This window comes from Xyrauchen texanus, chromosome 44 (assembly GCF_025860055.1).
Source record: "Xyrauchen texanus isolate HMW12.3.18 chromosome 44, RBS_HiC_50CHRs, whole genome shotgun sequence".
Classification (NCBI taxonomy): Eukaryota; Metazoa; Chordata; class Actinopteri; order Cypriniformes; family Catostomidae; genus Xyrauchen; species Xyrauchen texanus.
Window position 1 is genome coordinate 1993719 of NC_068319.1, and position 15575 is coordinate 2009293.

The window sequence follows — 15575 nt, forward strand, 5'->3', positions numbered from 1 at the left end:
GATCAGCTGTCCTTCCTGTCTCCCTGTAGCGCTGTCTTAGGCTTCTCAAAGTATGGACATTGCAATTTGTTGCCCTGGCCACATCTGCAGTCCTCATGCCTCCATGCAGCATGCCTAAAGCACGTTATGCACATGACATGACCATAAAGGAGCTCTTCATTCAGCTCTGTGATGTTCAGTCAACAACAGGAGAACAGCTTAAAAACCTACTTGCTGAAGGAGAACCAGCTGAAAGTTGAGGACATCCATGGCCAGGGTTATGATGGAGCAGCCAACATGAGCAGGCCTTACAAAGGACTACAGTCCAGTATACAAAAGCAACATGAAAAGGAATTATATGTTCTTTGCAGTGGAGAGTGCAAAGTCAAGCATACACTTTGTCAGTTTTTTTACAGTAGTTGAAAAACTTTACACCTTTATTGGAAATCTATTTAAATTCCTGAGGAGGAAGAGGGTGCTTCTGGGGCTGATGATGATGAAGATGATCTACTGAACCCACATCAAGACAGAATACAATGTTTGGTTACTTTTTCATTTTTAAAAACTGATTGGTTACTGCATTTTCTATTGTTTCATCCGACTGACAAAACATTTTGTGTAATTTCATTCCTTGGTCTGTGTTTTCCCCCTGCAAACATTAATTGAAAGACTACTGCAAACAAGAAGTATACATTTGTTTTCTATAACATAGCCTATTGAGAATATTCCATATTATATTTTATTTCTGTGAACACCTTGCAGAAACACAAAACCACTTACACAGACATGTTATACCAAACAGAAATCAGAGATATGGCCATACATTAATATTTCTACAATCATTGTTCATTTATTTGGGCATATTGGTTGTATAAAATTACACTGTGACTTGGGAAATTATGTGTTACATATATGAAAGTGTAATTGTGGCAGCAGGTGCATGTGTTACAATAATATTTGGAAATATGCAAATTAATGAATTTTACACTTACATACTTTCTGACACTTTACTCAAAGTACCGCAGATATGTTGTAAATACTGTATGTGCAGTACAGATAACTTTTTATATTAGTGAAAACCATTAACATGCATATTGTGTTTTTCATGTATAGCCATATGTAAAATATTTCTTTGGAAAATGTTGCAACAAATATATTTATGCAAAAACGAAGCCAACTGTGTTCCAAACGTCATAAATAATGCCTTAGGTGGCACTTCGAAAGAAGAACAATTGAAAAATAAAATAAAATAAAAATAACGTTGAGCTCTCAGAGTGGATGGTGAAGTATTTGACAGCAATTGGTCATAGGGGTGATAAGTCTGAATGTCAGTGTCCTCTTTTCTCCATGATATTATCTCTGCATGAGGAAAGGGATGTGTGCGTGAGAACTGTCAATTGCGTGACTGGTTTGCAGCCCTGGTTTCTACAAACTCATCTTGTGACCACATCTGTATAATTTCTTCATGAGGAATCAGTATTTAAAGGTCTTCCTGTTATTTCTTGGATCAGTATCACTTGAGCAGCCAACAATGTAAGTAAATGGTATCATAAATGACTGATATTTGACATCTTAAATTATTTTTGATTTTCTGACTCAGTAAAGAGATATAAGTACAAATTCTATGAATGTATGAATGGAAAATGTAAGATGTATAAATACATGATTATGATGTTTAAAGGTAGGACACATAAATATGACTCATGATGTGACATTTGACATGTAATGTGATATTAACAGGATAAACGGGACGCTTTACAGCATCTGCTTAATCACAGCGATGAGGAATGATTATAAAAGGTTGGAAAACACAATAAAAGTGATTTCTCAGATCTTCTACATTCTGACGTTTCTCGTCGGAGTTCCAGGAAATGTCTTTGTTGTGTACATCGCTGGAATGAAGATGAAGAGGACCGTTAATACGATATGGTTCCTTAATCTAGCGATTGCAGACCTCATGTGCTGTCTTTCTACACTGTTCTATATGATACGGTACTCTATTGATCACTGTCCATTTGGATTTGTCATGTGCGATATTTTTCCATTTGTTATGTATGTCACCATGTTTGCGAGTGTCTTCATCTTGAGTTTGATTAGTCTGGATCGGTTTACACAGGTGATCACTCCAGTTTGGGCTAAAAATCATCGCAGTCTGTTGCTTGCACGACTGTCCTGTGCAGCGGCCTGGATCCTGTCTATAGCTCTTAATATGCTCTCTATGATATTAAGAGTAAACTTTGAATATGTTAACGACACATACTGCGAATATTATGCTTACATTGAAACATATAGAATGTTGACTATCATCATCTTTGTGTTTGGTTTTTTGATTCCTCTCATATGCATCGTCACATGTTATGGATTCATCGCACGAAAGTTAGGCAGGAGTCGTTTTCACTCTGGACGAGCGTTTCGCATCATGTCGGCTGTTATTGTGGCATTTTTTCTGTGTTGGCTGCCGTTCCACATTGTGTTTTTGATCTGGAAGTTTGGTGTGAATGAAAGTGTCCAGGTGGCCGTTAGACTTGCCCCATTGGTCATCTCTTTGGCGTTTTTCAACAGCTGTCTGAATCCAGTTCTGTATTTTTTCATAGGGCAGGATATTAAGGAGAAGTTTAAACTTTCATTAAAGTTAAAACATGTTTTTGAAAGAGCTTTCTCTGAGGAGGAGATACAAATACCACAATCCACCGAGACACAAATAAATACAATCATTGTAGTTTAAAAAGTAAATAATTTATTCAGTCTTTTCTGATTAATTAATCTTTCATCAGAATAAATTTTGCCAAATCCTCGTCTACACAACTTTCTTTAAGAAAAACTCTTTTGCCATATTTATTTTCTTTTCAAAACTATCACATGGCAATCTGAAATGTCTGATGTGTAAAATGAACTGATGTAAAATGATCAAATATAACAGGTTGTGTATTCTAGCACTTTTAGGAAGTGTGTCTGGTGTCCTGTGCATTTCATTTAGATTTATTTAAAGTATCAATAAGTCATTTTTCATGTTTAGATTAAAAATATATTCTTCAGGTAACTGCATATAATCATAGTGTAAAATATACTGTGTAAAAACATCTGCAGTGTAATGTGGAGAATATAGAGAAGAAATAAACAAATATATAAATATGAGCTCCTATTTGTTTTTTTCAATATATTTATTTTTTTATTATTATATTTTATTTGATAAAGAATTGTTTATGTCTGTTGAATCTAAATGAACTGGTTCTTAGAAGTTTGTGTTCCTTCATGTTAAATGGGTCATTCTACAAAATTCATAAAACTTTATTTTACTTTTATTTTCTTTAGTGAACTGTCCCCAGAACTGTGTCTCTGACTTCTCATTTATGTATAAGCTGGTTTTGATTAAATGTCACATTACATTATCTTTCAAGCAGCAGTTTAAATTTGAATATTGCTTGATTAATTATTAAAAGATGTAATTAAAATATGACTCTGTATTATTGTTGTTGCAAATCATATATTCAACCAAAATAAAGTTTCTTGCTAATGTGATAATTCTCTAAAATATACAGATGAAAATGATTCAGGGGGGAAAGATCGAGAAATAAATGGACGTGAGCAGGTTGCAGTAAATCTGAATAAACAGTCCTAATATACAGTCTGTAATATTCTCTTGTGAATAATAGTTTCAAGATCCACAAATCAATGTCAAGTCGACTCTGGACATCTTCTGCTGTACTCTAGTTAGGGCATATCTATTAGACAATGAAAAATTGCACATGGGTAGAAAATATTATAGATAATTCACTTATCCCAACCTTGATAAACTTTACACACTTATTTGTGCATTTATTGAGTGTTTATAAACTTACATCAGTTCTTAACCATCTTTCTGACTGACTTTAAACTGATAGAGAGAGAGAGAGAGAGAGAGAGAGCAACTTTTGGAGTCCTCTAAGCACTTACTCTGTGTCAAGCCTGTCTCATCCCGGACCGTGGGGATTTACCCATGAGTCCATTGAAGCCCCTGAATCGCCTTCAGCGTCAACCAGAGCGGCCTCGTACCCGTAGGTATAAGGACCCACGAGAAGGAAAGCCGAAAACTAAAAAAAAAATACTTTTCCATGAGCACTTAAACATTCACTCATAAAAAAATTAATAAAATGAATTCTTGTTGCTCCTTAATCTGTTTTTAATACTATTCTGATGCTACTGAAACTTTATAATATGGCACTTTTGTATCAAATTCAAATTCAAAATGCTTTATTGGCATGACTGTACATATTGCCAAAGCTTGGAACACATAGAATAATTATAAAGACATCAAAATAATAAAGTATATAACTTAAATTTAAATGTACAAATTAAATTCATTGTACAAATTAACAGAGTAACAGATTACAATATCTGTGAACATCGATACCACAGTGTTTTAACACATATATACATACACACACACACATACATTACTGAGGGTCACTGTGGTGGACAGTAGGGAAACACACTGAGGTCAGACACACACACACACACACATACATTCACCTGCTGTCTCTCAGGCTGTGGCACACACACACGTATCTGGCAGCCAGTGCTGCTGTCTGTCCCTCTCCTAGTAAAGTCTTTATCTGATCTATTTCAGTCATGGCTGTAAAGTCCTGTATTAAGTCAGTGAGTTTTTTGAAGTAGAGTTCTCTGACTGAGCTGTATTTGTGACAGTGAAGGAGGAAGTGTGTCTCTGTCTCGATCTCTCCTGTACTACACTGAACACACACCCTTTGCTCTCGGGGTAACCAGCTCTTTCTGTGTCTGCCGGTCTCGATGGCTAGGCTGTGTTCACTCAGCCTGTACTTGCTCAGGATCCATCTCTGCTTTGTGTCTCTCACACTCTGGAGATATTCTGCCAATTCATAATTTGATTTCAAAGTTCGATAGAATTGTAATTTACTTTGTGTTTTAGTTTCTTGATCCCAATGTTCCAGATATGTATTTTTAGACTGTTTGATAATTTGGTTTATTCTGATGTGTGTGTGAGAAGCAGTGCTGGTCTGAGACTGGTTAGTCGGGTTAGTGAGTCTCAGGACCAGCTGACTGAGGAGACTCTTTTCGGGGTTCAGTTCTTGGGTTTGTAGTGCTTTAAAATGTAGCGTTTCTGTGGGACTTGATTTTAGATGCATCCAGAATTTGAGGGATCTTTTTTGCATATTAACAATCAATGGGAATCGGCCTAATTCTGCCCTACATGCATTACTGGGTGTTTTCCTTTGTAGTTTTAGAATCATTTTGCAGAACTCTGTGTGTAGGGCTTCTGTTGGATGTCTGTCCCATCTAGTGTAGCTCTGATCACTGAGTGGACCCCAAACCTCACTTCCATACAGCGCAATGGGCTGAATTACACTATCAAAGATTTTACACCAGATTGGAATCGGTAATTCAGTGTTTTGGAATTTCTTCTTAATTGCATATAGAGCTCTTCGAGCTTTATCTCTTAGAGCATTCACTGCCACACTGAAACTCCCCGATGCAGTGATGACCAGGCCGAGGTAAGTGTACTGCATTGTGTGCTCTAGGCCGGTGCTGCCTAGACTGAACTGGTATCTGTGTTCCTGACATCTGGGCTTTTTCTGAAAGACCATAATGTTGGTCTTTGTGAGGTTGACTGCCAGGGCCCAGTTCTGGCAGTAGTTCTGCAGCAGGTCCAGGTGCTGCTGTAGTCCCTGTGCAGTGGGTGACAGCAGCACCAGGTCGTCTGCGTACAGCAGGAGCTTGATGTTCCTGTCCTGTAGAGTGAGTCCAGGGGCTGTAGACTGCTCCAACTGCACCGCTAGTTCATTAATGTAGATGTTGAACAGTGTTGGACTCAGGCTACAGCCCTGCCGCACTCCTCTATTCTGGGTGAAGAATTCTGTATGTTTGTTGCCAATTCGTATTGCACATTTGTTGTTCGAATATATTGATTTTATAATGTCATAGACTTTACCCCCTACACCACTTTGTAAAAGTTTGTAATATAATCCGTTGTGCCAAATAGAATCAAATGCTTTTTTGAAATCGACAAAGCATGCAAATATTTTTCCATTTTTGGTCTGTTTTACGTGTTTATGGATTAGGGTGTGTAGGGTGTAAATGTGGTCAGTAGTTCTGTGATTTGGAACGAAGCCAATCTGACTCTTGCTCAGGACATTGTGTTCGTTAAGGAAGCTTACAATTCTATTGTTTAAAATACTGCTAAATAACTTCCCCAGATTACTGCTCACACAAATGCCTCTGAAATTATTAGGGTCTAATTTATTTCCACTCTTATGAATTGGGGTAATAAGTCCTTGGCTCCAGATGTCAGGAAAACAGCCTGAACGAAGGACAATGTTGAACAGTTTGAGCACCGCCGCCTGCAGCTCCGGTGTGCTGTGTTTCAGCATCTCACTCAGAATGCTGTCAGGACCACAAGATTTATTACCTTTCTGGTTTTTAAGTTTGTTTGTCAATTCTTCATGTGTAATTTGGAAGTCAAGTGGATTTTGATTATTTTTAATTGTCTCTTCATAAGTTTGTAGATTTTGTTGGATCAGATTATAATTGTCATTGAGTTGTTTTGATGGGATTTCTTTATATAAGTTTTCAAAATGATTTGTCCAGATTTCTCCATCTTGTATTGGTAGGTCTTGTGGTTTTGCTGTGCTCAGATTATTACACATATCCCAGAACTGATTTTGATTTATTGAATGTTCTAATTCTTGTATACTTTTGGTCAGATGGTGTTGCTTCTTCACTCTAATCGTGTCTTTATATATTTTTAGTTTTGATAAGTATTCAGTTCTTAAGTCAGTGTTGTTTGGTTCTTTATGTTTCAGATTTGATAATTTTCTAAGTTGTTTTCTTAATGTTTTGCTGTCTGAGTCAAACCATTTTTCATCTTTTGGAGTATTTTTAGTGTATTTTTTGCCTTTCTTTTTCAATTCACTTCTATGTGCTGCTTTTTTAAATATGTAATTGATTTCATTTGTGGCCGAATTAACACCATCTTTAGTTGTTTCAAATTTCTTATTAATAAATGTATTTATTAGATTTTTTAGTTCTTCAGATCTGAGGGCTTGGACAAATTTATCTGCGCTGTCCGGAGCCCATCTGTATCTCTGCTGGACCTGATACATTTGGCAGGTTTCCAGTCTGTTTTGTTCTGGTGTGTCATGTGTTTTGATATAGATGTTAGTTTGGTTATGGTCAGAAAGCGGAGTTTGCTGTTTGACAGTGAATGCATTGAAGGAGGATGGGTCCAGGTCAGTGATGGCATAGTCAACTACACTAGCTCCAAGACCTGAACAACACGTGAACCTCCCTAAAGAGTCCCCTCTGATCCTGCCGTTCAGTATGTACAGGCCTGAGGCTCGGCAGAGCTGCACCAACTCTCTACCGGTTTTATTCACTGTCTGGTCAAGGTTGTTTCTCGGTGGAAGTTTTCTTGTGTATCTTTACTTTTGTATCACTGTCTCCTTAAAATGATTCGATTATGTTTTCCTCTTTTGTAAGTTGCTTTGGATAAAAGTGTCTGCCAAATGAATAAATGTAAATGTAAATATATCACCTTTTGTAATACTGATCTCACAATATACTTTGAAACACTTTCAAACGTGAGATCACAAAAAAAAGCTTATAAAATCAATAAAAATGTTAAAGCTTTTCAAATTCATGTAACTGCCCCAACATTATATAGCACTTTATATCCCAGTATTTTATTTCATTTATTTTTATTTAGTTAATATTTCTTTACATATATGTTAATTTTCTGTTTTAGTTGTTGTTATTTTCTGTTTCATATACTCTGAACTGTTCCACAATGCCTCACATTTGCCTTGAAAACAAAACACTGAGGTTCTCTTACGAGAGGTTCTCTCGTATTGCGTAAGCTAGCTTACGCTACGGCAAAGATTCATCTTTTCTGAGATATTGAAGCCAAAAATTATCCTTAATTTTGTATCCATTGTCAACGCAGTGCGAAGCTGCAGACCTCGAGCGAGCTAGCTAGCGAGCTCATTGGTTGCTCTGCGGGAACTGCTGCAGCCTATAGACGAACTTGGGCGAACTCGCGTCCAATGAGAGGCGTGCGCGCGCTTACTGCATCAAAGCCCGCCAAATTGGGCATGACTAGAGTGCATATAAGCGTAGTTCGTAGGCTGGAACCCTGATTTTCATCTCTTCAGCGAAGCTCTTCGCATCTCTGAACCGGAAGCCGCGTCGCCGTTTGAGGGGCATCAAGCAAGCGTGGACAGCGCTCGAAGAAGCCGGCCGTCTTCGCCACCTTCAGCCGTCCTGCGAGCTACGCCATCCGGTGACGTATCCTTTTTTAGAGCAAGCTAGTTCTTAACGAACTTCACAAAAAGAGTAACGAGCGTCTTTTTAAAGATGCCTCGCTCCACTTGCGCCTCACGCGCGCCCCTCTCAGCACCGGAGACCGCCACTCATCTGCGCTCTCTGCCTGGGACTGGGGCATGCAGAGCTCGCCGTAGGCGGATGCGATCTCTGCGAGGAGCTACCGATGTCGACCCTGCGGGCTCGACTCGAAGCGCTCAGGACCGAAGCCGCCGCGCCGCCTTCCATTCAGCCGCGCAGAAAAAAGCGCCGCTCTCAAAGGCTGCCGGAACCAGTGGTAGAAGCGATTGCCTCGCCGGAGTCCCTCCCTCGAGCATCGCCTTCACCCTCCCTGCCCACCCGGGATGCGCAGTTGCCGCCGAGCGGCTGCTCTGCTGCCATCTCGGATGAAGGATAAGGGCTGTTCCATCATGGCTTCGGACAGCGAGGAGTGGTCAGGCTCTCACGCCTCCTCCTCGGCCCAGGAATCCAGCAGGATCCGCGCCGGAGTCGAAGAGGAACTAACGCGCCTCCTCACACAGGCCGTCGACAGCCTCGGGCTCGAGTGGTCACCGCCCCCTGAGCAGGCTCCCAACAGACTCCACGGCTGCTCTCCCCGCACCTTTGCCCGCCCTCCGCGAGATGGCGGTCTAAACCGGTGCTGCCGTCTAAGGCCTGCAGAACTACTTCCGCCGTCGCGCGTGACCAGCCTCATGCACGAGCCTCTTCACAGCGTCCAGCTCAACTAAGCCAGACTTCTCAGCGTCGACAGGGCGGCCGCCCTCGATCACGCTCAGACAGCCGCTGCAGACCGCCGCCCCCCCGCGGGCCTCGGCCTCAGATTGTGCTGAAACCTGAGCAACCGAAGTCCTCCTAGCGTTGTTGAGAAAACGACGGCTCAGTCCCGCCACGGCCGGACCACCGTCAAAGCTTCGCCCCCTGTCAGTCCCCTTCTATCAGGCTACTGCAGTGGTGAATTTAGCAGCCAACAAGCCGGTTATACCACCCGTTTGCCTGCACTCAAACGCCGTTTTCACGGCAACCCAAAGGTAAACATGCCTTATGTGTAGAAAATGTGCCCACAATCCAGTGTTCACCCCTACACACAAGCATTATACATTTCGTGTCCCTATCAGAGCACACTCAAATAAAGCGGTTACGAACCGCTCGAGTGTTGGGGGTTAATAAACGCGCCCCTCCTCTGCCCGCTCTGTCACACGGCCAGCAGTATGTAAGTCCCGTACGCCCCCTGTCAGTCCCCTCCTATCAGGCTACTGCAGTGGTGGTTTCAGCAAGCCGGTGATATTAACCGCTTGCCTGCACTCAAACGCCGTTTCCATGGCGACACAAAATAAAGCCTTATGTGTAGAAAATGTGCCCACAATCCAGTGTTCACCCCTACACGCAAGCTTTACACTTCTCGTGCCCCTATCAGAGCACACTCACAGAAAGCGGTTACGAACCGCTCGAGTGTTAGGATTAATAAACGCAACCACGAATCCGTGCGCGCGCCCATTCTCTGGCCGCTGTGTCACACGACCAGCCTTATGTGTAGAAAATGTGCCCACAATTCAGTGTTCACCTCTACACACAAGCTTTACACTTCTCGTGCCCCTATCAGAGCACGCTCACATAAAGCAGTTACGAACCGCTCGAGCGCTAGAGTCAATAAATGCGCTCCACGATTGCGTCGTGCGCCCATTCTCTGCCCGCTCTGTTGCACGGCCAGCAAACATTCCTCTGTGTGTAAGTCCCGTGCCCATGACTATGCTTGCGCATCACGTAACAGATGTGACTCTTTCCCCATTCATTCCAATCGGGAAGTCACTCACAAATCAGCCTGTTCATGCTGTCTGCGAGCAATCATGCATAAACACACTAAACGCACTCACACATTTTGTTCAGCGCTCTGTGTGTGGCAATCAGAGCGAAATGGCCATTCACCCTCTAGCTTTACGCTTCAAAGCGTGGGAAGCTATTCCAGGGATATCCAAGTGGGTGTTAAGCACAATACAACAGGGCTATTTGCTACAGTTCGATCGCCACCCTCCTCGCTTCAGAGCGAGGCTCGAAACCACTGTGAACACGGAAGCAGCGTGCATGCTTCGTTCAGAAATAGCAAGCCTTCTGTGCAAAAGGGCCATAGAGAAAGTGCCACTCTCTCTGAGCGAGTCGGGGCTTTACAGCCGTTATTTTCTTGTTCCCAAGAAAGACGGCGGCCTCAGACCCATATTAGATCTCAGGGTTTTGAACAAGGTGCTTGCAAAAGACCGTTCAAAATGCTTACAATCAGGAAACTCCTCGTGCATGTGCGCCAGGGGACTGGTTTATTTCTCTCGATCTGAAAGATGCATACTTTCAGATTCAGATAAATCCCGTCACAGGCCATTCTTGAGATTCAGCCTGACGGCCAGGTTTATCAATACACCGTCCTTCCGTTCGGCCTGTCCTTAGCACCCGTACTTTCACGAAGTGCATGGATCGCGGCTTCGCACCCCTGCGGAGTCAGGGTTTGCGAATTCTGAACTATTTGGACGACTGGCTGATTATGGCACAGTCACATATGGAGCTTCTGTCTCACAGAGCAGTTCTCCTCAGCCATCTGAACAGTTTGGGTCTTGCAGTCAATTGGACCAAGAGCTCACTACAGCCCAGTCAGACAATTTCCTTCCTGGGAATAGAACTAGACTCCGTGGCAATGACGGCTCGCTTATCTACACAGCGGCGCCGTGTTCAGCGACTAGCCGCATCTTTTCAGATGAACAGCCTCACGCCTCTGAAGAAATTCCAGAGAGTGCTAGGTTACATGGCCTCAGCCGCAGCAGTACTTCAGCTGGGTTTACTGCACATCGCCCGCTTCAGCATTGGCTAAACACCCAGCGTCTCGCCGGGCTTGGGCCACAGGCCGCCAGCCCATCAAGGTGACTCAGACCTGTATTTCATCTCTGCAGCCCTGGACAGTGGCCGAGTGGTATCAGCGGGGAGTGACAATGGGAGCTGTATCCCGCCCGAAAAGTCATCTCGACAGGCGGCGTCCAACACGGGTTGGGGCGCGGTCTCGCGAGGGCTCTCCGGTTTTCGGCCTATGGTCAGTTCAGGAAAAGCTCCTTCACATAAATTGTCTGGAAATGATAGCGGTCGAGTGCGCGCCGTGCGCTTTCTCCCAGTCATTCGGGGTCACCACGTCCTGGTCCGTTCGGACAACAGATCTGTGGTATCCTACCTAAACCGTCAGGGCGGTGTCAGATCCAGGAACCACTTCCATCTGACGAAACGCATACTGAGTTGGTCCCAGTGCCACCTGCGCTCGCTGAGGGCGACGCGCGTGCCAGGCCACCTGAGCGGCGGCCTGGACAGACTGTCCAGAGACAATATTCCCCAGGGGAATGGTCCCTGCACGCTCAAACAGTCCAGGCGTTATGGCACCTATTCGGCAGAGCAGAGATAGACCTCTTTGCGTCAGAAGAGAACTCTCACTGCCGATATTTTTCTCGAGCGAGGACGCGCTGGCCCAGGACTGGCCCAGGCGCCCGCTTACGCCTTCCCTCCCGTCTCGCTATTGCCACAGGTAATGCAGAGGATCAGGAAGCAGCGTCACTCGGTGCTCCTCATAGCCCAGCGTTGGGAGAATCAGACATGGTTCCCGGAGCTTACGCAGCTGTCACTGACAGCGCCGTGGCCCATCCCAGTGAGAGCAGATCTCCTCTCTCAAGCTCGCGGCACAATCTGGCATCCCCACCCAGAGCTGGGGCTGCATGCGTGGGTGATCAACGACTACCCGTCGCTCTGCCAGAAGGAGTAATAAATACCATTATACACGCTAGAGCCCCTTCTACTAGAAGACTCTATGCGTCAAAATGGTCTGTGTTCTCAAAATGGTGCACCGACAGAGACCTGAACCCGCGGACATGTGGGGTGTTGTCGCTGCTCGTATTTCTACAAGAGCTGCTGGATAAGGGCAGATCCCCATCCACGCTCAAAGTGTATGTGGCGGCCGTTGCGGCGTTCGCTGAACCCCTGCACGGCCAGTCATGGGGAAAAACGAGCTGGTCATCCGCTTCCTCAGGGGAGCTAGAAGGATGAACCCCGCGCCCCCATCGGTTCCTATCTGGGATCTTTCTATAGTTCTCGAAACTATGAAAGCCCCCCTTCGAACCACTTCATTCCGTGGATTTGAAATACCTTTCACTCAAAACCGTTTTCTGACTGCCCTGTCATCAGTCAAGCGTGTGGGAGACCTTCACGCGCTGTCTGTCAGCGCTGCGTGTCTTGAGTTTGGACCAAGTGACTCCAAGGTCATTTTAAAGCCTAGACACGGCTATGTTCCCAAGGTGATCGGTACTCCTTTCAGAGCACAGGTCATTTCCCTATCGGCGCTGCCAGCATCCGATAGTGAACGCGACGCCAATCTCCTTTGCCCGGTCAGAGCACTGAGATTGTATACTGCGCGCTCGCCGCCCTCAGCGCTCTGAGCAGCTTTCGTTTCGAGGGCGCACCAAAGGTCTCGCCGCCTCGAAACAGACACTATCTAGATGGATAGTGGACGCTATTGCTGCTGCGTACGCGTCAAAAGACCTGCCATGCCCGTTGGGCATTAGGGCTCACTCCACTAGAGGCATGGCATCCTCGTGGGCATGGTCCAGCGGGATTTCCATTCACGACATATGTGTGGCAGCGGGATGGACCTCCCCCTCCACCTTTGTCAGATTTTACAATATGGAAGTGCCCGCTCTGCAGGCAAAACTACTAGCGGTTTAATACGCTACAGCTCCCCTGGTGAGCTGCACTGATGGGACACATTCCACACAGACCGGCACCGCTGCTCTGTCGTTCCCTTCCCACTATGTGCTTATATATTACACAATCACTGACCCGCATTCTTGCCGGCCAAATCTTATTTCCCCACTCATAAGGGCTCCCTGGGTTCCCCCTTAATTCCCTGGGGCTCATACAGTGGATGCTTGGCGCGCACGGCGTTGACAATGGGTTCCCGTAGCGTAAGCTAGCTTACGCAATACTCGTTCCCTCATCTAGAGAGAACCGAGGTTACGTTAGGTAACCGATACGTTTTACGGAGAGCGCGAAGGCTCAAATCTAGAGTTTTTAACGAGCTTTATGTTGTATTCTAGAAATTAAAGGCAAATGTCTAGTTATATTTTTGAAAAGGGCTAAAGGGCTATATGCACGCATAACTTCCGCGTTTGACGCAAGGATGCTCTTGCGTTTCCGGTTGGGGAGATTTAAAGCGGAGGTAAACGGGATTATGGCAGAGTCTTCAAAGTTTTCTCGTTGTTTGCTTGAGTTGCCAAAATTTAGTATTCATGATGTGCGAAGAATTGTAGGAATGTGCAGTACAACGCTACAGAGCAAGCTTGAGAAAGGTTTCAAGTTTTATGTTTCGTCTTATCTCTGCAATTATGAAGGTAAGTTCAGATAGCCTGAACTAGTACGTTATGGCTAACATTGTGCTATTATTTTTACATTCCGGCCAGCAGCAGACTAATCACGCTAATATAAATGTTTGGCATGTAATGTGTTTGTAATTTTGTTTGTAAAAGTGTCAGGTAAAATCAGGGCCACGAATGAGATCTCAATGAAAGCTCAGTGTTACCGCTCTATGAGGAAAGCAGAGACTCCACACCAACTAAGAGTAGGACTGGTATTTTGAAAGTGACGTTCAAAGTTCTTTTGAACATGTTCTAAGGTTTTACTTTTCTAACGTTACCACTGTTCATTTTGGATAACCACAGATGTTATCTTAGTTAGTATGGATGTTTATTGTACAAAATGAATAATAATAAAAAATGTAATGCAGTTCTATCAACGACAGATGAATAGCACTGCGTTATTGCAAATTCTAGCTGAAACAGTGGTAATGGAGATACACTGCTGCAAAGTTTGTTTCCTATTCGCACACACAGACTTTTTGTCAGTAGCTTTCCAACAGTGGATGCAAACGAGTTAATATCATTGACAATGAGCTACAAAAAAAATATTTTTTGTATGTAAAAAAAAAAAAAACGACTACAAGAGGAAAGAGTTGTAGGTGATAGTCATACTTGTTTATAAAAATAATTTACTCATTAATCATTTTGCATACACCTTAAGAAAGTTATTGAGGGCAAACATCTGAATGTATGAAACTAACTTTACTGCAGTTGCAGAAACAGGCTAGCAGAGTGTGCAGGCTTTCTAGTTAGTCTATAACACAAAATGGGAGTTTATGTTAAAACTCTGAAGAATAGTGATATGAAATGTTGTTTTACCGGACATGGTGGCTGCAGATGCAGAATGTATTTGACTAACTCGGCTACCCTTCCTTTAGTGTATAGTCAAAGAGTATAGAATCCCACATCAGTTCTCGGCATAGCAGCGCTCTACGATCGGAGGAAGTAATCAAAGCTGTGTCCGAAACCGCCCCCTATCCACTAAATAGTGCACTATTTCGGGTGTCAGCCATTTTGTAGTGGTGTGCTGTGTCTGAAATCGCCCACTCGTTCACTCATTCACTATTTCCTATATAGTGAATGGCTGTGAGTGCACTATATTTCAGCATTGAGTGAACGAAATGAGGGAGCGATTTCAGACGGTGACGTAAATTCTATGCGTCAGAGAGCACTCGGGAGCTGTCGCAGACATTTGTCATGAACATTTCACCTGTGTGGCTTCTTGAATTTGATAATCTCTGTAATCTTTATATAGTTATAGTTTATATATATAATTTTATAATAGGCAATTAAATATTTTATTTTTGCATTAATAAAAATACAAAAAAATTCAATGATCATAATACAGTTAATCTTTTCACTTGTTCATTTGATATGCGTATTACATTAATGATAAGTTACTTAAATTTGTCATGTTTAGATTTTATTTTTCATAAAAAGATAATAACTATGTTAAAGATAAAAATAATGAAAACACTATTGCACGCTCCTATATCTTATTAAAACAAATTGTAGAAAAGTAAACTACCAACAAAAACCAACCTAAGTGCACAAGCACACCTTTTCGCTGGGTTCTTCTTATCGGTGTCCTCCATCCGAGTCCAGAGGCAAACATGATACAACTCTTTGTTTCTGGTGAATTACATTTTCTAGTGAAGAAAGTTTTATTTTACACAACTCTGAGGCATGCGTTGTTGGCTCGTCGACGCCATCCATTGGTAATAATTAAGACAAAATAAATTTAGCTGTAAACTAAATAAATGAAGAATAGATCCATTGAACTCTTAAAAACTTATTTTCTTAAATCACATATTTAAAAACTTAGTTTAAAGTTGAATG

General features: G+C 43.0%; 1 protein-coding gene across 1 annotated transcript; it reads left to right on the plus strand.

Moving 5' to 3' along the window:
- Positions 1–776: 776 nt before the first annotated feature.
- LOC127636322 (C3a anaphylatoxin chemotactic receptor-like) lies at positions 777–3096 on the plus strand. Its single transcript, XM_052116782.1, has 3 exons — positions 777–1512; positions 1720–2695; positions 3067–3096. Exons 1-3 carry the CDS (start codon positions 1445–1447, stop codon positions 3094–3096), a joined length of 1074 nt encoding a protein of 357 aa, XP_051972742.1. The 5' UTR covers positions 777–1444.
- Positions 3097–15575: the final 12479 nt, after the last annotated feature.